This window comes from Hetaerina americana, unplaced genomic scaffold (assembly GCF_022747635.1).
Source record: "Hetaerina americana unplaced genomic scaffold, ioHetAmer1.1.p SCAF_1, whole genome shotgun sequence".
Classification (NCBI taxonomy): domain Eukaryota; kingdom Metazoa; phylum Arthropoda; class Insecta; order Odonata; family Calopterygidae; genus Hetaerina; species Hetaerina americana.
This window is the reverse complement of record NW_027286069.1, coordinates 52,008,635-52,031,899: the sequence shown is the minus strand read 5'-3', so window position 1 is coordinate 52,031,899 and position 23,265 is coordinate 52,008,635. Positions and strand designations below refer to the sequence as shown.

The 23,265-nt window shown below is 41.6% G+C and overlaps 1 protein-coding gene across 1 annotated transcript in view; it reads left to right on the top strand.

Moving 5' to 3' along the window:
- Gad1 (glutamate decarboxylase) overlaps window positions 1-23,265 on the top strand; it is a 104,052-nt gene that overhangs the window by 59,277 nt on the left and 21,510 nt on the right. Inside the window, exons 3-7 of the mRNA XM_071589791.1 lie at window positions 7,677-7,880; window positions 8,379-8,497; window positions 11,186-11,265; window positions 11,488-11,659; window positions 12,542-12,609. Of these exons, the coding sequence (XP_071445892.1) occupies window positions 7,677-7,880; window positions 8,379-8,497; window positions 11,186-11,265; window positions 11,488-11,659; window positions 12,542-12,609 (643 nt within the window). The remainder of the gene's footprint in view (window positions 1-7,676; window positions 7,881-8,378; window positions 8,498-11,185; window positions 11,266-11,487; window positions 11,660-12,541; window positions 12,610-23,265) is intronic.

Here is a 23,265-nt window from a genome sequence, read left to right as displayed (position 1 = left end):
CGTCTGTCTGTTCGACTGCCTCACGCACGGTCGCACCCCTAATTCCCCCATCTCCTCCTCCCCCCCCCCCAACTCCGTACCCCAACCGCCCCCATCCCACGCACACCCGGACCGTCCGTCCGACTCCCTCTCCCCGCATCCTCCCCGAGAGAGCCCCACTGCACCCGCATTACAGAACAATCTTCCGACGCATTAGGCCGTGGCGAAGGGGTCGCCGAGAGGTTGGGGCCGCGGAGGGGAAAGCAGTCGGGTAGAGGGGGTGGGTATTTGGCGACGGGGTGGGGGCATGGTGGGGTGGGAGGTAAATCGGAGGAATGGATCGGGGGAGGGGGTGTATTTGAAAGGGGGCGGAGGAGGAGGACCTCTGTAGAATGGTTCGGTTCGGGGGTCTTCGAGCGAAGGGGATCGAGGGTGGGAGAGCATTGTTGCCCGACCCCCACCCATTCCCCTTCCCCCACCCTCTTCGCTTCTTCGCCGGAGTTATCCGGGAGGATTTTTCTTTGGGCTTCGCGTCTAGCCGTTGTTGGGGTGATGGGGGCGAGCACGGGGAGGATTGATTGTATTTGACTGGAGAGAGGGGTTGTTGCATCGCTCGAAAAGTATTCTCGGTTCGCTTTAATTAATTCTGCGTTTTTCGCCGCCCCTTTCCGTTCTCCGATTCCTTCCGAGGATTCCTGGCGATTCGGAGTAGTAGCGAAATAGAAACGGAGAGCAATCAAAATGGGTGATTGTTGAAGACAGAAGGGTGATTGTAATATTTTTCATTATCATGTCACAGTTTCCCTTAGCGTAAACGCGGTATACTTGTTTAAACTTATAATGCGTCTTTGTATTTCTCAAAAGCATTTCAACAAAATTATTTTTTTTAATATCTTAGGCTGTTGTATAATGTCTCAAGACACTCTCAGGTATGAAAAATCTGAGTAATTTTCTCGGCAACAGATATAATTATGAAACCAAAAGCACAGGAAATGAGAGAAATCAATTTTTGTTCAATTGCATGCTGTTAGGGACGAACTTCCCTCTTCATTATTTTTTTATCGCCGTAAGGGCTACAACGAGATGAGATCTGGTCTCAATCATTAAAATGAACTTTGGGTTGATCATGGTGGTTTTAAAAAGGCAGTTAAACTTCATTACCTAAAGTGAAAACCATTATTAAATATTTGGCCATTGAGGATAAAATTAAACAAAATATATTCCGATTCAAATTTCAATTTGTAGTTTAGAAAATGTTTATGTTTTTTTTGCATTCTTACAATGGCATTTTTGTATATTACTTTAGAGTTACTAAGGATACATTCGGATCACGTCACAACGCTATATTGAATTAAAATGATTGAATAAGAGTCGTCAATCAAGCTGGGACATAAAATATGGTCATACTTATCTACTAAAAGCTGTCTTTTCTTTTCGCACGTTTACACTCTGAACTCCTACAATGACCACACCTCCTCCTCCCGAATCTTTTCGTATCCGCGTTACTCACTTAGAAACTATTGTCACTTTTCAGCTATCTTCTAAGGATCACCATTGATACCAGCTAATATTTTATCTTCGAGTAACGGTTATCGTTGTTAAGCCCTCCTGGCAAAGGGTCATCCTAACCGTATATCTATGCCCGAATAATTGTGTATCTTATTTCCTTCTATTAAAGGATTCCTCTGGAATCTCTATTTCGGAAAATATTCTGAAGATAAACTTGCAAAAATATGTCATAAATTATACCTAGTATCTCAATATGTCACACGTTATCAAGTAAATTTTAAAAATTTAAAAAACAAAATTTTATTTCACCTTTCTCACCATCTACTTCTCGGGTTACTAAGGAGATTTTTGATGCCTGAAAAAAAAGGATGGTGAAATATTTTTGCAACTTAGATATATCGAATGCCTAAATTATTCATCCGGAATATTGGATGCTGTTTTAATTGTTAGTGGAATTCTTTTGAATATTTATTATAAAAAAATCATATCTGCAACATAAAAAATTTTGCGTAAAAATTGCCTCATTCATTGTGAATTGAGTTATAGATGATATTTTTGTGGTATTCTTAAACCACATACTATATTCTTCTTCATTTCTCACGTCCCTCTGCTGTCAATTCATTCATTTTTCTTCCAACGCAGCATATTTTCTGTCAATTCCTCTTCTTTTCCTTGAGTCCGGACACATAAATGTGAAATCCTTCTCTCGATAGACGCCTGTCACCGAAGATGTAAGACTCCCTCGAGCGCAACTTTTTCAATTCTCTAGCTGCCAGTCTTCGGCTTAATTCATTATTTCTCCTTGAATCGAATTTTGAATAATGTGATTTCGAGGTAAAATAATTGTATATTTGAATCATTGACAGCATACTAGACGGTAAAAGTTATTTCATCAGTCGTTGTTAAGCATGACCATACGTGTTTGACCCATTTACAACATTCTGGGAAAAAATTAAATGAATAAATTCGTTTCGGTATTCCATTCATCTATCAATGAAATTTGATTCCCATGGTTCCCTTACATCTCCTTACTTCTTCATTAGTTATAATTTTTACCAACTCTTATTATACATCTACCGAATGAAACTACGAAAGCATACGTATGGAGTGCTCTGCACTAGTAACATTAAATCAGGAAGTATTATTGCAGGCCAAGTCATGCTAATTTAAAAAACGTCAAACATTTTTTTCCAACTGCTCCAATAGATGATGCTAGTGTGCTTTGATATTTACTTATGAGAGAGAGAATTTATTTTACATATCCCCAGCAAAAATACGGTCTCATTTAAAAAACGAGCTAAAATTGTTTAAATTATTTTCAGCATAGAAATCACTATTGTAACAGAACTTCAATACTATGAATTCTCTAACCAGAATTTATTTGGATCAAACAATGAAAATTCTTCCCGGAGAGGGTCTATGTATTTTTTCTTGACTTGCCCTGTACACATGGAAGGCGTTAACAAAAAGTAGGCCTTGATCTCAAACCGTTAATCGCATTCCTTTTCAAGTGGAATCCGTTTCGAGAGCAGGGATAAAGTATTTTGAGAAGACTGCTTTCTGGTGCGAATGTGACAAAAAACCGCAATTCCTTTCCTAGAATCCCATCTGCAGGAGAAATTCAGGTTTTCTCCTCCGAAAGAGTAAATTGATGAACGGCAAAAAAAAAGAAAAAAAAAGGAAAACCGATCGCATTCATCCTTCGAGGCCTTTTCATGGTCGAATGAATTTCTTCTTGGGGAGGGGGGATAAGGTCCAGCGCAGGGTGAAAGAAAGAGATTGATACTCTTCGATAGCATCCCAAACAGAGACTCTTTGGAACCACAATGCCCTTTAATATCGGCGTGCATTTTCAGCATTGATCACCACAGGGCAAACGGCCGTCATGGGAAGAATAGATTATCTTTATATTGTCGAAAATAGATATAACGGTTAGAAGGGATGAGCTTTAATTTTTACCGATTTTTTTTTTAATGATTACCCCACCAAGAAATCCAAAAACCGTGCGTCTTCCGCAACACAATGGACTCTTGCAATTCATTGGAGCATACACCTTCAGATTTCCATAATTATAAAGGAATTGGAAGGACGATAAAGGATTCATTGTTAAAAATATCGTCCATTTTCTTGTAATCGTTCTAAGTTCGTACTTTTTCTGAGTGCGAGCATCATTGCACTGTGATTTTTCCCGGAGCATTAGAAGATAGCTGAAAGGAGTGAGCAAATAATATTCATTGGAGAGGAGCCAGAAGAAATTATTGAAGAGTCCATCTGATCCAACTGCCTTCACTAGTGTTAACTCATATATGATCCACGAATCCTTAATTCATATAAAATTATCAAGCACAAAGTTGCCATTTACTCGTGGTGAACCTCGTAAAATGTCCAAAATTCTCTCCAATTTCGTTCTCACTGTACATAAGAGCTCAACGAGCTATTCTTTTGAACGAACTCTCGAGACGAGCGGGCCTCCTCTTCTCTTACACCCTCCGTTTGTTGGAGACACTAAACCTAGATCTCGGCTAACGCACCCGAACTCGGGGAGAACTCTGTAATTTCTCGAAATTCCATTTCCGAGTTAATTTGCAGCTGACTGAAGGAAGAGGGGGTTTTTTTTTAAACAAATTCACGAATTAGGCAAAACTTGGGAACGTGCAAAACTTTTGGTTGCTGACTCTATTGTTTTTTTGGCAATTATTCCTCCCTCCTATTGGAGAGGGAGGGAAGGTACATATCCTGCTCACGTTTTCTCCAACTACCCTTATAAATTCCATGAATGTGCCGTGAATAAACGGAATCATCCTTCAGCACCCTTCGTTTTTTTGTCGTGTATGTTTTCCTACCCCTACTCACTCACTTCATACCTTCACCCACCCGATTTTCCAAGTTGTCCCTCACTTATTCTTCATCAGTATTCCTGAGCTCTCACACCCCTCGACCTACTTCTTATGGATCAACCCATGGATTCTCCACGACCCTCTTCTCTCTCTGTTTCTCACACACACATACACACACAAACACCCTCCGTCCTCCTCCACATTTGTCCCCATTTGACCGCTCAAAACCTCCTCCTCCCCCCAACCGCCCCAACCCCGACGTCCTCCGGAGAATGGAGGGGAGGGTTTTGTGGAGAGACCAGTCTCCGTGACGTCATGCCGACGGAATCCACGTCCCGAAATTGAAAAGTTAAGTTACGGCCGGGCTTGTCGCAGCCGCCCTTCCAACGTGGGGTAGGAAGGGGGTGAGAAGGGAGATTCCCTCCTCCCCCCCCTTTCCCCTCCTTCCGTCACCATGGACCCTGTTTCAACCCCACCCACGTCTTCCTTTTTTTATTGCCTCCCTTCCTTCTTCCGCTTCCCTTACCTCAAGATTCCAGAGATTCCTCTGCGTCCTCGTGGCTTCGGGGCAAGAGAGGAGGTTTTTAAGGGGATGAGCGAGTGAGAGAGGGGTCAGGGGGATGTCCCCGGGGGGGCTCCGGCTACCCTCTGTACAACTCCTCAACGAAAATTCTCCGTCCTCCGACCAAGACCGTCCGGCACCCTTTTGCCCTCAGAAATCCCATCCCATCCCGTCCCTCTTTTTAATTTCCGGTGACGAAATGAGAAGTATCCATCTTGCACCGCCGGTCTGCCCTCCTTCCTTGGGCGTTCGACTCAGCCGACGTGATGCCCTCCGCTCGCGCAAACCTCCGAAGAGTACCCCCTCACCCCCGAGTCACCAACAGAAATTCCTCATGTTCGCTGGGAACGTTGAAAGTTTTTGGGGGACGTGTTTCGAGACCTCCGTTCCTTTGGGCATGCATCCGGGGCACTAAGCGGGTAAAAGCTACGCATTTAGCGGATGCTTCGCATTCTTCCACATCCCCCTGCTTCGACTATGCTCCCTTCCACAACCATATGTGCTTGCTTGTCATGTCTTAAAATTTGTCCTAGCCATTTGTTCCTTCATATCTGTTATCTTTTCCACAATTTCCTTCTCTCTCCACTCTTTCCAACATCACGCCATTCTTCATCTTTTCAAATTCCTCTAATTCCCATCATTTTTCTTCAATGAAGCCTCAATTTGTTTCCTCAAGTTGGTCCCTATTTCAATTCTATAAAAGGACATTCCATACAAAAAAGTTGATTATTTTCTTTCTCGACCTGACGTTGATGCAAGTTGAGGTAAAAAGATTGCTCTTTTTATGAAAGGCTGCTTTAACCGGAATTATTCTTCTCATTACATCTCTGTTGCTCATTCCATCTGATTTTATATGACTTCCTACGTAAGTAAGATAGTACATTTTTCTCGTCAAGACTCGAGCCATTGGGTGTAAAACAAAAGAGAAATGGAAAAAGAGCGTGCAAATACGACGAAAATAAAGACTACTCAGAGTGAGTAACATGTAAGGGAATCAGTAGCAAATAACATAACCTATAATGGGAGTCGTGGTACAGAGAATATATGGGATGAATAAACAGAAAGGGCGACGGGAGTCTCTCGTGGGAAGTTTGAAATACTAGGCTTAGGAAAGATATAAAGAGGGAGCTCAAACCCATCTCTCCCCATCCATTCCGTATCTCTCTCACTCTTACTCAGCAACTCATTCCGTCTGCTTATTTGTATCAGTGTGAGGGGGATAAATGACCCATCTTGAGGAGATAGGGACGGGGGAGGGTATGGCGATGGGGGTGGCGTAAGAAGGCGGGAAGAGAGGATTAAACTGGGGTTGGCTCAAGATGCCGCCGAGGGAAGGAAACAGTCCAATAAGACACAAAGAGTGTTCTCGATGAGGGGGTGTGGGAGGATGTGGGGAGGCCGGAGTCACGGCGGAGGGAATAATGGTGTAGAACCGGCGAAATGAGCGAGATTGCTCCGGTGGAGGGTGGCGTGGGCTGAAGTGTGGTGACTTCCATGCCGGGGGGAAGGGAGGGGGCGGTAGGGGATGAAGGGGGTCGCGTAGGGGACGAGCCGAAGAGTAGGGAAACAGGGGGAGGGGGTGAATTGGGGCCGTGAGGTAATAGGGAATAAATCCGTGCGGAAGGGAAAGGAAGGAGGGCTCATTGAATGAAATACGCCTTTGTTTCGCACAACTGACTCCAAATTACCCTCCTCCCACTCGCTCCCATTCTCTCTCCTCCACAGCACTCTTTCCGCCCCGACCACTCTCACCCAACACTCGGAAAATCCTCTGTACTCCCTTAAAAACCGAGCCATCCATACGAATCAAATTGGTTAGAGGGAATCTGCGGCCTTTTTTATGAGCGGTTGGGAAATGCAGCGAAAAAGAGGAGAGATGATCAGGAAGAGGAGGGAAAGAGGAGCGGAAGAGGAGAGAGATGAGGGACTTGGTTGGGAGAGGGAAAACGAGATTGTTTAGAGAGAGAGAGTGAGGTATTATCATACGGAAGGAGGGAAGGAAAGAGAGATATGAAGGAACGGAGTGATGCGATGGAGGAGAAGAGGAAATGTCGAAGAAGGGATGACGTCCGTGGGACGCTCGCGAAGGGAGAGGTCGGTAAAATGGCGATGGGGAAGGATAGTGAGGGATTGAGGGAGAGGGAAACAGGGGGCTCCCTTTCTCTCACTTGAAAAGGAATAGGGAGGAACATTCGAGAGGAATGAGATGGGGCAATCGCTCGAGAAAGTGAAAACGAATCTGAAACTGAGCGAAAGGGAAAGAAACTCTTTGCACGCATGGAGTGAATGCATAATTAAAATGAAACTTGTTTTCCTTCAAAAAGGCAGTCGTCAAGGAATTCCTTCCGAATTCAGTGGGGAGACGGAGAACCCTCAGCTGTCGCAGAGCTAGGGAAGTAAAGTCGTGACATGGTGACTGGAGGCGAGTTTCATCAGAGCAGTCTAGTCAAATTATTTACGCTAACTCTCGCGCCGATGGATCGAAGCTAATTTAGTTACCAGTTTTCAAGGCAGAAGGCTTGTGGAGGTGTGATGATCGAGGTTTGCCACGCTGAAAGCATTCCGTTATTCAACTGTCTTTTCCTAACGACTCTTCTTGTCAACTTTAACGACAAACTGGTTGCGAAATAAAAATATGAATTCGTTACAGAGTTCTACGTTTGAGGGAATATAAATTTGGGCCGAGATTTAAGGTCTGGACTCACGGGCATCGGCCATTGACAGACAATCCAATGTAATTGACGACCGTAACCGGAGAATAAATATCTTTTTTTTTTCCTTTCGTTCAGGCCATCCATGGTTCTTCAATCAGCTCTCCTGTGGCTTGGACATCGTCTCAATGGCCGGTGAATGGCTCACCGCCACTGCCAACACCAATATGTTCACCTATGAGATTGCCCCTGTGTTCATTCTGATGGAAAATGTTGTGATGAAACGCATGCGTGAAATCATTGGATCGTCGTTCTCGAATGGAGACTCCATCCTGGCGCCTGGTAAGTCTTTGCCGACAATTATATCTTAAATATCACTCATTTAAAGGCCCTCATTAAAAGCTCATTCAATTGAAACAGGGGCCAAAGAGTAATTTTGCATTCCGATGTTCATAAATTCAATTATCTAATTTTCAATCGCTTGATAAACACGAGTATTCATCATTATTCATTCTTAGTTTGTAATAAGTTGGATTCTTTTTGTAATCTCTTGCATACATCCCAGTTGTTTCGCCAATAGTTTGAATCAAGCATAAAGCCAAGCATGAAATCAATTATCAAAACCGTGAATTGTGCTTTAATTAATATTTGTTTTTTTCAACCGACAGGGTTTTAATATTTCCGTCAACGGAGTTTCATTCAAACTATGTTTTCAGTTATGTATTTTGTTAGGAAATATAATGCTATGCCCAAATCATGTTGCTATTATGTATATTGGCCTTAAGATTATTGGTGAAATAAGATGTGTTGCAAATGTTTTACTCGCAATTCCTCTTTCAGGTGGATCGATATCAAACCTTTATGCGTTCCTCGCTGCCCGCCATCGGATGTTCCCCGGATACAAAGAGAAGGGTCTTCACTCCATTAAAGGACAACTAGTCATGTATACGTCCGATCAGGTATATTTCAGTCATGCCAAAGATAATAATGCCCTGATTTGATGAGACTATACTGGGGAAAAGTGCTGGTGAATAGAGTATTAATACTCTTAATGAATATTGATGCCATGAGCCTTCGTTATGAATACAGTTGGTCCTAGATAATCAGCATGTTTCAGAAATTGGGTTGCATTTCATTGCATACAATTCATGTGTTCTTCATGGAATTTTCACCGAATTGAAACGAATAAACTATTTCAGTGAAATAGAGAGCTTTTACATTAATTTGATAAAAATCCTGTGAATTACTAAATCCATTTTGAAGGGGGCGATCGAATCGAAGTGGAGTGAATGCATCAGAGCAGAGAGTAACATTTTGTCTGCGATACCATGTTCTCTGACTAGTAAAGGAGAGTCTTAAATAAACACTCCGCCAGGGAGAGAAGAATTTTTGATGGAAGAAACCCGTTAGGAATGGCTGAACATCAACGAAAGTTAAACAGGAAATCATAGTACAATAGAGACTGCAATACAGATTATATTATAGTATAAATGGACCTTAACAGCATTTTGTAAAATATGCAATTATTTACTCCCTGTCTCAACGCGGCCTTTGATCTTCTGTTGAGGCTTATTATTCGAAATGGATATCATTACACCCTAATCAGCACAAACCTGACACTTCAATTTCGCAAGTTCATACTGCGCTGTTGTAACTTTAACATTCTCCTGCTTTTTTGTTTATGCTCGTATGCATACGTCTCTTTTTTACGTTATGTTGCGTGTGACACTTTAAATTAGCTACATACGTGGACATTTTTATAAATAAATATAAAAATCATTCACAGATTGAATCAGGCACATAAACGTTTGGTACAATGCACATACATATTTTGGAATTGTAAGAATGAGTGAATCTATTTATAGGTATTGAACTGAAGTAAAATAGTTTTAGTAGATTTAAGAAAATATTGACCTCAAATAAATCACATGCATTCTTTTGAATAATCATTTTCGGATCTAATCCATGCATAGTATTGAATAATTTCAATCTTTTCAATTTGAAACATTTCATTTTTTAACGCTTTCAAGATTTTTTAGGTATTTAGAGCAAGAAAGTGATTTTAAATTCTTGATTTTTAAGTCAAGGATCTACGATGGACCACTGAATCTTGTACCGGTATGAAGTGGTGTAAGAATTATGTTGCCTTCATATTCAGATACTAGAGGAATCCAGTTTTTTATTTTTTGAGAGCCAGTTTATCTACCTATTACCGAAAACAAGAAAATTTTGAAATATACCTATTAGATTCCCGGAAAATTGTGCTGGTGGGATAATTTCGCTGCTCAAATAAAATTCTTTGACATAATTAGAGGATATAAATTCAGAAAACTATCCGCATAAGCGTATACATCGATGGATTACCCTTGACTACTTGTTTTTTAGATATGGGAATAAAATAGGTTTCTTCTAAACAATGCGCTTAACTGAAGCCAGGGGTTATTACTGTATAAGGAAATAGCAAGTATCTTTTTTTAAGTTTATAAGAGTATTGTTTCTACTTAATAGGGGCACGCAAGCGTATTGCCGCAAGGATATAGAGTAGACCTGATTGTAGAGTTATATATTTCATAACCTTATATAGTATATTGGAAAGCACATTTTAGCCCAAGAATCCAATTTGAAATATTATTTGGCCAAAGAGTCAAACCTACGGTTACTTCATATCCAAATCGGGTTACATAAAAGCACGTACAATCTATACATCATTTAAAAAGATCGTATGTGAGGAAGGACGCCTCTAATGATATAACTTTCAATCGGTTTTAAAAACTATTTACTGATGCAGAGATTGTTTTAAATGATTTATGGCTACGAATTGATATAGATCAGCGTTGATATAATGAACGTGAATATCCCGGCCAAATGCGAACATCTCCAACAATATTCTTGGCGTTCATGTTCTTCACGGACATGACACTAAACTTTGATCGCACTAAAACTGAAGCAGAAGTGACCTCTGGGAACTAAGCATTAAATTTTTCTAAATTTTAAATTAAATTAAAAACGACTTACTCGTACTTTACAAAGATAAGGAAGTTTTTAGAAGGATAACTGCTGCTAATTGAATACACCAGAGATTATTCAGTAAAATGTGAGAACCCAACCCAAAAAAAATCAAATCTCTGTATATCCTATAGACAAAAGAGGAAATTTGAAAGAATACTAGATGGCATTAATATTTGAATGGTTTAGCTTCAAAAGGTAATAATTTGTGTCTCATCGCCATTTCATATTTGCTGCCAAAACAATCCTGCGTTTTAATTCAAATGGATATGAGAAATTCCATACAAATAACACGCAGTGGGTCAGCTGCTTTGTAAATTCTTTCTAAAAATTAAAAAAATAAAGAAATATTGATTCATCATAAATAATTCCGCCTGGATTAACTCGCCAATATACACATATATAGACAGTGGGTGGGTTCGGAGCTAACACCGCCTGACTACTTGAAATAGAATGAGCGTGAAGTATGAATACGAGACAAATACCTGTTCAACCTAAAACGTTGGCGCCTAGTCATCAATTAACTCACACATAACTTTTGTCTATCAGCCATCGCTCTCACGCTATGTTAAAAATAAGTTTACTACGAACAATTCATATCCGATATAAACTTTTAACGCAAAATTTCGTCGAAATTTCAGTGCCATTATTCAGTGAGGAGCTGCGCGGCCGTTTGCGGTCTCGGGACAGACCACTGCGTTGAAGTTCCATCAGACTCAAGGTGAGTTATCCCATTGCAAGACATTTATGTGTGCCATTCAAACCATTCCCAGTTCCAATCAATGAAAAAGTAAGTAGGCGAGACATTTCCCTAAGTTATAAACTCAATTAGTTGTCACCTGAGGCTTTTTCGCAATATTATTATGAGAAAATCAATTGTTTTTGTACACGCTGGGTAAACCACATGGTTAATTGAAATTCTACCGTTTTTCACAATCTTCAGAGGGAGGATGATTCCTTCCGAGTTGGAGCGGCTTATTGTGGAACGGAAAAAGCGCGGGGACATCCCGTTCTTCGTTAACGCCACCTCCGGCACCACCGTCCTCGGAGCCTTCGACCCCATCCCCGAAATTGCCGACATCTGCCAGAAGTACAAGTTGTGGCTGCATGTTGACGTGAGTGGAGGAGTAGCCGAAGGGAATGAGTGAAAATGAAATAACATTTGGCAATTTGATTTTCACGCTTCACAGTCAAAACGGGTATAAAGTTTTTACATGGGGTGGGTAGAGATCTTGGACCTTTGAGTCGTGTTTATGATTGTGGGCAAAACGCCACCCACATTCGTGGATTGATCAGGGGAAGGAAGTGAGCATTCCTCTGGCCTAGCACTTTAACGTGCGTCGTTCAAGTTTTACAACGCCCTAAAAAAACTTGTGATATTTATAAGAGAGCTTTATTCAAACACCAAATTCTACATTTATGTATTAATTTGTTCAATGTAAGGTGATGATCTTACTCTCTATTTCAAGATGAGTCACCCACTTTACAAGTACTACAAGATGGGAAAATTAAAATTAACCTGTAAAACTGCCTGCCAAGGCAACCTTTCAATGAAATTAAGCCAGTATTTCAATGCTTAAGCCAGTATTTCAATGCTTAAGTCAGTATTTCAATTCAATCTATTGAATTTAAGCCAGTATTTATTTCGCATGAGTTGAACAAATTTATTTTTATGTGAATTTATTAATTAATGGAGATGTGACTCTCTTTTGCATGAAAAACAATAATATGTATAAACTCGCTCGAAATACAACCGTTTAGTTATATACCTAATAATATTTACTTTACAAGGGTCCGTTTAATGAACACCTATTTTAATTTAATTAAATAAGTTTGATACATTGGACCAATTTCAATGTTCATGCCTTAGAAATAGAAAATCACTTTAGAACAACTCCCGAGTCTGGAGTTCGGACGCGTTCTAGTTTCCAGGTGCAAAATAGACTACACGAAAAACTTAAAGGCTATGTTTAATCATATTTTGTATCATCCATTAGGCTGCCTGGGGAGGCGGTTTGCTATTCTCCAAGAAATACAGGCATCCGAGATTGACAGGCATTGAAAGGTAAGGAATTGGGTTTCACTATGTAGCGTATGTTAATTTTAGTCATGTTGTTATGAAATTGCTATCATGTTTTTTGTATCTAAATTTGAATTTAAATTTTGAATTAATTCAAACAAAGTATGGTCTCGCCTCATTTTTCAAAGCAGGCTAGTGTGTGCTAAGCTTGTATATTTTTCATGAATCACTTATGGAATATAATTCTTAAATTTAACATTTAGTATCTGCTCGTACAATGTTAACATGTGCATGATACTGACTTCATCGGAAACAAAAACTTTATCACTTCATGCTCGAAGACTACATTACTCAAAGAAATTTACAAATTATTATTAAATGTAATATCACTCCCAAATATTTAAAAAAAGTACTAGGAATGATTCTCAGGGAATGAGACTTTATCACCTTAGAATTATATTAAAATTCTACTTGCTAAATATAATAAACCTGGCCATTTCAGTGTTCCATCGTTTAAATATTAAATGGATCTTTCCCAAAGAAAATAAATTCTTTTGTAAAAGTTGCATAACGAAACAGCGGAGACTATCAGGACTATTAGAGAATGTGCAATTAAAGTATGGAGAAAAGAGAGATTAAGAGCTCAAGGCTTATATACAGTATGCTTATGGTGGAGGAATCTTACGATAACAGTATTAACAAATTATTTTTTTCATTGTCTAACCGCAGCATGAGGTATTCATGTGCTTCTGAAATGCAATTACATATACAAACACACGCCCCACTATTTTTATATTGGGTTGAATTCAATTGGCTTCTCCCATAAAGAAGTATCATAAGGCCACCTATTGTCAATCTTATTGCATATAATACTTTTCTAACCTAAAATAGAATATATTCTAAACCCAAATTTGAGACTACTAGCAAACTTCTTAAGTGCTGACTTGTTGAGGATTTCACCAGTCATAGGCTTTTTTTGCGGAGATGAGAACATTCGTTTACTCCAAGGTTGTATAATTTTCTGGATGTTTATTGGAAGATTTTGATTCGCAAATTAATTTTCCTTTTGACTGAGTGTTGAACGCTTTCACTTATGCTTTCGAAGTTCAACTATTTTCCTCCAAAAATTCATATGGCCCATTCAAGTTACAAAATATCAATTAGTTCTTTCATGATAAAGGAACTTATGGGTGTCTTCGAGTCAATGCTAATCGGAATACCAACCGCAATCTTACACGGCCATTTCTAAATAAATACCTGATTTTCAGCTTAAAAGAAGTTTTTCTTCAGTTTATGTTCATATTCTATCCTCTATACGGAAAATTACAAACGTATGCTATCCTTGTGAATTGGGCAGTGAGATCACAACTTCTATATAGTTGCTATGTAAAGAAGTAAATAATTTTAAAAAATTAATAATCCACAAATATGATTCATTAGTATGCACAAGAGTTATAATAATACTATTAGCTGCATTCCAGAATAAATATTTATGTGATATAGTAGGAAATATGTATTCTACTTTGTATTCTCTGTGAATCCCTTCAAAGGGAAAATAAAGAATTTACCATCTAGCTCTTGTGTTAGGAGTATGTGGAACCATTTTTAAGATGACCATACATTTAGGGTATTACCTAAAATTAGCGGTGCCGACCATCTGAAGTAATTCTTTACAGAATTCAATAGACGTAATGACGAAAAATTAGTAACATCCTGCAAATATATGATGCCCCAATTTTTTCTCCGCTAATTCTTTTCGTGTGTCTTCATTTACTTGCCTGTGGACGAAAACGCCGATCATAGGGGATATCGAATGCCGCCCTCGCGGGCGCGACGCGGGGCGTTGCTGAGCGGTGGGTCGGCGTTCTGCAAAGGCCCTTGATTGCACTGAGAAAGGAAGCATCTGTGTCGGACTGTGCGGGATGCGTGCGGGCAGGGGATAAAGGGGACGGGCGAAGGGGAAGCGACAAAGGAGGAGAGTGGCGTAATGGGACGGGGAAGGATGGAGAAGGGAATGGGAGGGGTAGAGACACTGTGGAAGTTAAAACGCTCTACGTTCGGTCGACGTAGTGAGAGGAGTGGGGTGGTCGGAGCCGCCCGCCTACTGGTTCCGAAATCCTCCCGGACCCATTGAGGAACATTCATACGTACCATCATTTTTAAAAGTTTGTAGCCAGTCACCGTCTCCCCGAGAACTGGAGATATGTGAAACTATACATTGTGTTACCAGTCTGTGTGAGGCATGCACACCGGCACACCATCTAGGAGAGTCGCAAAACCATCGCGGCCGATCTTTCCTTCTAGTAATTGAAAATAAACATAGCGAGCATTATCACCTTTCCCCAATAATTTTATTTATTTCAATCCCCTGCACGCCACCGCTAGGGTGTGTGGCAGGGGGTGAATACACACACAAAAGACTAATTTTCATTGATTATTCCCAACCTAGCTCTTCTAATATTTTGGATACGCCACTAAGTTCATCATAACAACGTTTTACAAATCTAGCTCCTCTACGCTGCACGCGATCCAATTCGGCAATCAATCCAACTTTGTGAAGATCCTATGTTGGGGAGCATATTCTGAATGAGGCCTAACCAGCGAAAGATAACATTTCTCTTTGACATTTTCATCACATTTACCTAGTACTCTTCCAATAAATCCTAATTTTTAGTTAGCTTGCCTATTTATTCCCCGTATGTTTCACCCCGGAGAGGTCGTGAGTGAGGGTAACGCCTTGGCATTTAATTGAGTCTGCATATTCCATTTCGATGTTCCAGATGCAGTAGTCGTTCGGGAGGGTATTGTTCCTTTTCCAAAAAATTATTACTACGCACTTTTTAAAGTTTAATTCTAATTACCAAGTGTCGCACCAGCGTATTATAGTATTAAGGTCATCTGATAAAGCCGCTGTGTTCTCAGGATCACGGATATCACGGTTAACCACTACATCTTCGGCAAATAACGTATCTTACTAGTGATTACGGAATCAATGTCGTTAACGTAAAGTAGCAGAGCCATTTCTCAGCGTCAGAGTCTCTGTATTAAATCACAATGGCAAATTTAATACGTGCTCGCGTGTTTATTAGGCTATCGGTGTAGTTCGAAGTCTTGGTTACCTATAATGGAGAGCGTTGGAAAACTGACTCCAGATTAGAATCCTGGAAGATTCTTTTGGAGAATCGCAGTCAAAATCCCAACGGATTGTATTTTTGAATGCCACGACATCGTGGAAAACGCTGGTGAAGGGATATATTCACAAATGGTGGGACATGCATGCACGTCCGCCCTACTGCTCCATGATTCTGATACTCACTATAAATTAAGGGACTTACCTCAGATCGCTCACCGGATTAGTCTGGTAGTGTCCTCCAGGTTACTAATAGAACCTTAGCTTGACGCTCTAGTATGAGACCTAATAGTAGTGATATCCAGTCCCATAGCAAGCATGAGACTATTGTGAACAGAATTCCGAGTCCTGGTGGTCATACTCAAAAGTGTTTTAGTTACGGGCTCCAACTTTATCGACCACAAATATCACCAAGGGCACGCTAGTCACCATAAAGTTCGCAAGACAAAACTACCATGACCGAGCATTGTATCAGGCAACGAAAATTACGTAATTCGGCTGTCAGCAAACATTAAACGAGGCGAGGAAAATATCTGGCACAAGGACTCTTTGAGACCATGCATCTAATGTAAGCTGATGGACCAGATGAAATAAGGAAAGAGAGGAAGTTTTCTATGAGAAATTAGACTTCTAGGAAACTAGCTATATTTCTAGCTCGAGAACCATTTCAAGATACTCATGAGAACCGGAGTGCTTTGCGACCTAGATCTGGACCTCGAGCCGTAGATTACTCATATCTCACCATAAACGCCTAATGCTGTCATGAAGCGAAATAAGTTTTTTCCTGAAAACACGACACAACCTCAATCGCAAAAAGAGGCCTCGCGTATTCCGCCCTTGGGGGCTCTTTTCATCCCTCGGATCCGCCAGGCTTGTCGAAAAACGACGAGATGTCGCCATACGCTCCCAGGGATTCGTATAAAGAGAAAGATCCATCGGGTTGGATATAAAAGTGAAAGGAGAAGCAACGGAGAAAGCGCCGAAGGTGGTGTAGTGAAAAAGAGAATGCTAAAGGAACGAAGCTGACGTGTGCATTAGCGCGCTCCAATAGCTTTTTTTTCAGCCCACCCACCCTTGCGATCGGAAAAAAAGCACCGGCATCATCCTCTTCCCCTCCGATGAACATTCGCACCCAGCTCCTGTCTCCCTCCCACCTACACTTATGCCTCGATCTTCCAACCCGCAATTCCTAACGCAGGGCTCCTTTCTCCTGACACCTTCATCCTCCAGGTCCCTCGCTCCCTCCCACCCTAGTCTCACCGAGCAAACCCAAGCACTAAGTGTGCGCAAAACCCCCTCCTACCCTAAACCCAACCGTCCTTCACACCCCTCTCGACTGACAAGTGCTGAAAGCACATTGGACGATGTGGGATTTATGAATACGGCGAAGGTTGCTCGGTGGGTGGAGGGATTTCGGTAGGGAATCGGGGGGCGAACGGAAAGAGGTGCAGGAAAAGGAGTAGGTTTAAGCAAATTAAACGTCTCTTGAGGGAAAGGAACGGAAGAAACAAGCGGTCTGGGAATGGGAGGTGGGGGTGGGAGAAGGGAAACCCTAGGCCCAGGTCGAATGGGATCTCTTCTAGAGGAAGCGCCGCGCTCAAACCTCTTCGCAGGAGTAAGAACGGATGGCGCGTGCGAACACCCTTGGGGAGCTTTCTCTCTTTTTTTAAGTTTCACTAGGCATGTCGCGAAGGGAAGCCCTCTTATTATTTCCCACTCCATCACTCGATACGCCTCACTACAGGGAACCGACCTCTTGTGCGCGCCACGTCATTCCGAAACCCGTGCGAATTCCAAACTTCCGAGAAATTGCGTGAATAAGATCAACCTAATCGAAGTGGTTCGGAAAACTTCTGAAAGAAACTGACAAGAAAGAGACAAGAACTGATAGAAAACACTTCGGTAATGAATTCTATCGTAAATGAAAGGTGTGAGGAAAACTTCAAAAATAGAAAAGCCCCCTTTTGACCACGCAGTTAATTTAAAATATTTATGTATCGCGTACTTTTCTTCCGGCAAAAATGTTAGCTCAAAAGAGAATTTAACTCTAGGAATGAGAGTAATGGGTCTTGAAGAGAGTGATATCGGTCGATAGTCACTACCTACTGCACTACTCGAAGGAAAGCAGCAATACACCTATGAAAGGACTGGCATTTTCTATGATTTTGGTAAAAGAAGCTAATGGATCTCAAGATCTCAAAATGAATGGGAGAACTCATCCTCTCCTATAAATTCCCCTCACATCCATAGTTTTGGACAAATTTATCACACGCATTCCAAAAGATGGTTGGATAGAAAGATCTGATGATTAATTGTGGCAGTTGAGCCTAAATCCTTCCGGTAAGCAGTTCCGAAGTCGAATCCTTCTCCTTTAATCGGAAACGTTAACGTGGGGTCTGATGCTCCTTCTTCCCGACACCCCGTCCATTCGATCTCTCAACCCTTTGTTGATCTCAACGCGTCACTCAACGTTGACTCCTCTCCCTTCCTCATAAAGCCTGCGTCCTTACCCTTCCACAACCCTCCCGCGTAGTAGTAGTCGCGTACCGGCTCCCTCCTCTCGGCTCCGCGTCCTCCTTAGACGCCGTCGCCGATCGAACGCGATCGCTGTGATTAATGACGGACATTAAAATTCAATTACCCCATTCCGCGACGTGGAGTAGTGTATAAAGTGGGATAAGGAGTGACGGAGTGCCGGGGAAGAGTGTGTGTGTGTGTGTGTTGGCTGTGGGGTCGGAGGTGGGGAGGGGGGCTCTTTTCGGCTCCCTCCATCGGACAGGGAGGGAGGGGAGATAGTCAAAGCCTCCCGAGGATTACAGGGTCCTTCCCCCCGCAGCTGAGTGCGATTTTTCCGCCTCCTCGCAGGGGTTTAAAACGCCCCGGTTGCAAGAGAGGTTGCACCCTGGGCTCTCCCCCCGCCCGTGATGGCGAATGGTCCCGACATACGTTTACTCTGCTTGTCTTGAGACCCGACCTCTCCGTAATCAATCAATGAGATCAAGACCGAGTTGACGCGCGAAGATTTTAATAATGTTGTGCTTGCCATAGGTTCCCCTAAAAAATTGTATGAGTATCTTTTCAGATTGTTGAAAAGTCCATTGACAATTGTATAAGCTAACCCGAGTAGTGGATTTTATTTTTCTTAACGTTCTTAAATTTACTCGTAGAATATTACTTCATCTAGAGAGTATGGCTACATCATCATATTGTAATTTATAATGGGTAAAAATCGGTTACAATGAAAATTTTTCGTGGACTCGAACAAAAGATTGGAAATCTGATAAAGATCGAAATGTTGAAAGGGTTAATTGCCAAAAATATGTTTTAATATTGCATTATGTCACCAACGATATCAGGGAGATGTAATTCGGGCGTTTAAATTCGATCAATTTGCATTAAGATTTTTTCCATGCGTTACAAAAGCTGGCCTCATCTCCCGGTGAAAAATCTTCAATTCGAACTTGACTCAATTATGGGTTTAAAGCGACCACTATTTTCAATTCGCAGTTCAAAAGAAGCCGATACAATACCCCACGCCTAAACTTTCGAAGATTCAACGAAAAATCTGGGGCTTCGATGTGCTAAGGAGCATATCTTCTTCCAGAGTTCTGCTTTCGCGTGACACTGACCCATTCGTTTCCTCGGTAATTTTCATTAATAGTTTTCTCAACCGCAGACGATATCCTAGGCATTCACAATCTTTGAGATGTCATCATAGTGAGCTTGCGAGGAGAATGCACTCAACATGAAATGCTTTACAAACGTTTTAGAGGTTGGTTACCCAGCGGTGAGGTGTGGAGAGAGGGACGCTGTTACGATCGTCAACTTTCAACACACGCGAGAGTTAGCGGGACGGAGATGGGGCAGTGCGATATTGTGATATATCGACAATATAGGCACAGTGATCACAAGAAATATTTCGAGTCAGTTTTGATGTTACTACATACCGACCAAGCCAATAGCGATAATTTGAAGGAACCGATATAAAAATGGTTGATATTTAGTTTCGGAGTTACGATATAGCATTCTGATCGACCCGGTCAATATGGACTTTTAAGTAACTGATATATCGAAAGTCGGTTCTTAGTTTCAGCATGACTTTACGGTTGATAGATTTTGTCGATATACCGAGGTAACTATGGAGGCATTTTGGGTGATATTCAGGATGAATATACAAAATCGATACGACAAAATTCTTTTTGACTACAATGGATATGTCGTTCCGGTAGGATATTACCATATCGATGTGAGAACGAACTATTGTCATTCGAAATGAACAATACTAACGATAGGGAAAATAAAGATGATGTTGATGAAATGGACGATTGTTTCAAAAGTGCCTGATATATCTGTTAAATATGGCCAAGTCTATACTATAACACCGCCTCCTCGATATTTCTATAATGGCAAAGGAGTATATTGGAAAATGAATATCGCACAGCAGTAGATGGAAGGAACGGAGGGGAGAAAAGTAGTGAAGGGTGGAGCGAGCTGTCGGGAAGTGGACTGCTTGCCGAAGAGGAGGGAGATGGGGGCTGGAAAAGATGATTCCTAAAAAGGAACGAATTGAGAGGGGATTTTACAATCCGGGTTAAGTGCGTGGGGAGAGGCGGGGGAAATGGAGAGGCTGGGGGTTAAGCCGGGAAAGGACGGGATTTGCAAGGCGAAGGGAGTGGGGGAGAGAGCCTTCGAAGGAAGAGGGGAATAGAGATAAGGCTAAAGAAGGAAGATGCTAGAGAGAGAGATGAGGAAATGCATGAGTATTCGGGAGGCGAGAGGAATGGGTCGGGGTTGAATGAAGAAGAGTGATTCCTCGGTGGGGTTAAAAAATTCTAAACTGATAACGATCGAATTAAATGTATATAATGTAAGTTGGTTGATAATTTTTAATATCTTAAGGGAGTCTAGATTTCATATTATATCAGTATTTATAGATCCTTATTAATAGTTAATTTAAGTGAGCGACAGGAAGAAATTTATCAAGAAGCACATTTTTAGAAAAATATGCAGCCTTGATTTGTAACAATTTAAACTGACGGCTCAAGAAATCGATATTGGCCGCGAGTTGATACGGGATAGTGTTTAGTTATCAGCTGGCAGCATTGTGAGAATAAAAACATGGGTATGTAATGGCGTGCATGAATGTAATTATGCATCAAGGCCATGGCACTACATTACCCATTTAAAAATGTTGGAAAATGGTTTCCGTTACCAATAAAAATGTGGCAACTATAAAGTAGTTAACCAAGTTCACTATCAATTGCTAATAATTTGCTCCCCATGAAAAGTAAGGATTATCAAGATCAATGAAATTGTTGAATCCTGCTAGTCTGTTCCAAACAGAGATCGTAATGTTCAGCGCAAACGCAGGCTCTTGTTCGAATAAATTAAACACCTCAACGATATACCTCCAGACATGAGTCGGGTCATACAAAGCTCGAAGTGCCTTCAAGGAAAATGCGCAGCAATTCCTACGGTGTGTAACGTGAAAACAGCGAGAGAGAATTTTCCAAAAAAATGAATAGAATTGGTACCATGAGTCAAAAATAGTTAAAACGAGATGGATATTAAGATGAGTTAAGCGTTCAGTTGTTGGTGCTTCAAGTTGACACTTGAAACAAAAATAAATTAAAGCGTGTATTCAACTTTACAAACGATTGCTCTACCCGTTAATAAATCATAAGAACTTCAATTTTCAGAATTATGAGCCGTGACAATTTTTGCACTAAATTTCGGGTACTTTTAAGGAGATGTTCTCATATTTTCAAATGTGTATTCAGCGAAGTAAAGTTTTTTTTGTTAACAACCGTTCAAATAAGGTGTAGGGACGGACAAAGGCAATGTCGAAGCTGGAATAGGAAATGAGGGAAGCTGAGAGGTGAAGAATGTGGTAGGGGCTGTGAGTAGGAATGGGGTAGGAACAGCAGTCCCCTCGCTTCCCTTAGGTTCTGCGTCCCAGAGTGAGTGGTTACGACAAGCTCCACGCTCACCCTTAAATGGGCACCCACAACGGAGCAAGGCGACAACTCCCGCACTCAACACCCTCAAAGCCTTGCCGTTCACTCTCTCTCCCTTTTCCGCACTCTTGCCTACAGCGGAAATCTATCAAAGAAGGGAATGATGTTTGCAGTTTTTACCGGCCTGAAAAAACAATTCCATTCCTAAAAGCAATAACTTTACGCGCTCACTTTTATGCAGCACTATTACGGCACTTCGTGATTTTAAATAAATTGACAGGACGGAATTCAATGAAAATGTAACTGCCATCACACCGAGCGGGATTCGTGTCACGGGCGTTCGACTCGGCAGGTTTTCCAGGATTCAATATTCCAGGACGATCCTTGATGAATCTAGATGTCACTTTAAATATGTTATGAACTTCTAAAACTAGATTATGTCGTTAAAAATGAGATATTAATGCAATGTACTATTCTGCCTTACGAGAATGAGTTGGAAACAAATATTCTTCCTTGACTGACCGAACGTGAAGGATCTGGGTACTTCTATAGTACCCAGATCCTTCATATCTTCAACAGGCTGACTTGAATTTCGTGCGTGACATGACAATGGATAGGAAACCCTTTTCTCGTCGAATGTCGTCAAAATTGGACCGCGGAAAAATGTCGCGAGGAAAACAAAAATGAGTTATAGCACGATAACCTCGCCATTCACCCTCTCGGCGCCAGCGGATCTCACCCCTGCCACGCCCACTCCAATCTCAGGGCATTATTAATATCCACAAGTCTGAAAGTGACTGCTACCCTGTGGTATATTGCGCTCCGCGGCGGCAGGATTAGTTTCATTGGGGGAAGGAAGAAAATGATTATGACAGGGATAGGGACGGGAGGTCCCCGCTGCCGTGAAACTCCAGAGGCCGCATTTGTTGGGGAACGGTGAGCAGGAGGCAGTGAGTGATGGGAGGTAAATAATTGAACGCATTACAAAGAGACAGTGAAGTTAGTACTCGTATGTACGCAAGCAAAGAAGATTATGTCGCGTGCTCTCCAAGTACATACGTGCATAGACTGTGGCTAACTCCGGGGGTTGACTTCTTACTGTGGCTGACGTGGATTCGAGTTTAAGTGGTTTCCATTGCAGCGGCTTTAATGCCCATTCAATCCCCGCGAGTGAAATTAGCAATGGCCGCGTGGGAGGGGAAAAGGGGAGAAATAGAGGAAGGGGAGACAGCCCCAGGCAATTAATTATGAGTCAATTTATCATCCTTTCTTCGTCAACCTCAGTGGCTCCAGCTGGATAAAAGGGGATCGGAATGCCCCACCCCGTTTTACACCCCCTTGAACGTGCCACATCTACCCCTCCCTCCCCGACCCTGCTTCTCCCCACTTCCTTTCTGACGCAGGCACACTTGAGCGGCACTGGCCCGCCGCCAGATGGCATTAAGGGCAAGGTTTCTGTCCGAAGGGGTCGGATAAGTTACGGAGAAGGACCATTAAGGGCTGAGGATCAACGATCACTGCTCTGAAAAATTATGCTGCTTATTAATAGGGCTTCTTCGTTAGAACTGGGACGTGTTCTACGGCATGAGAGGAGGTGAAGAGTCAAATCTGGCA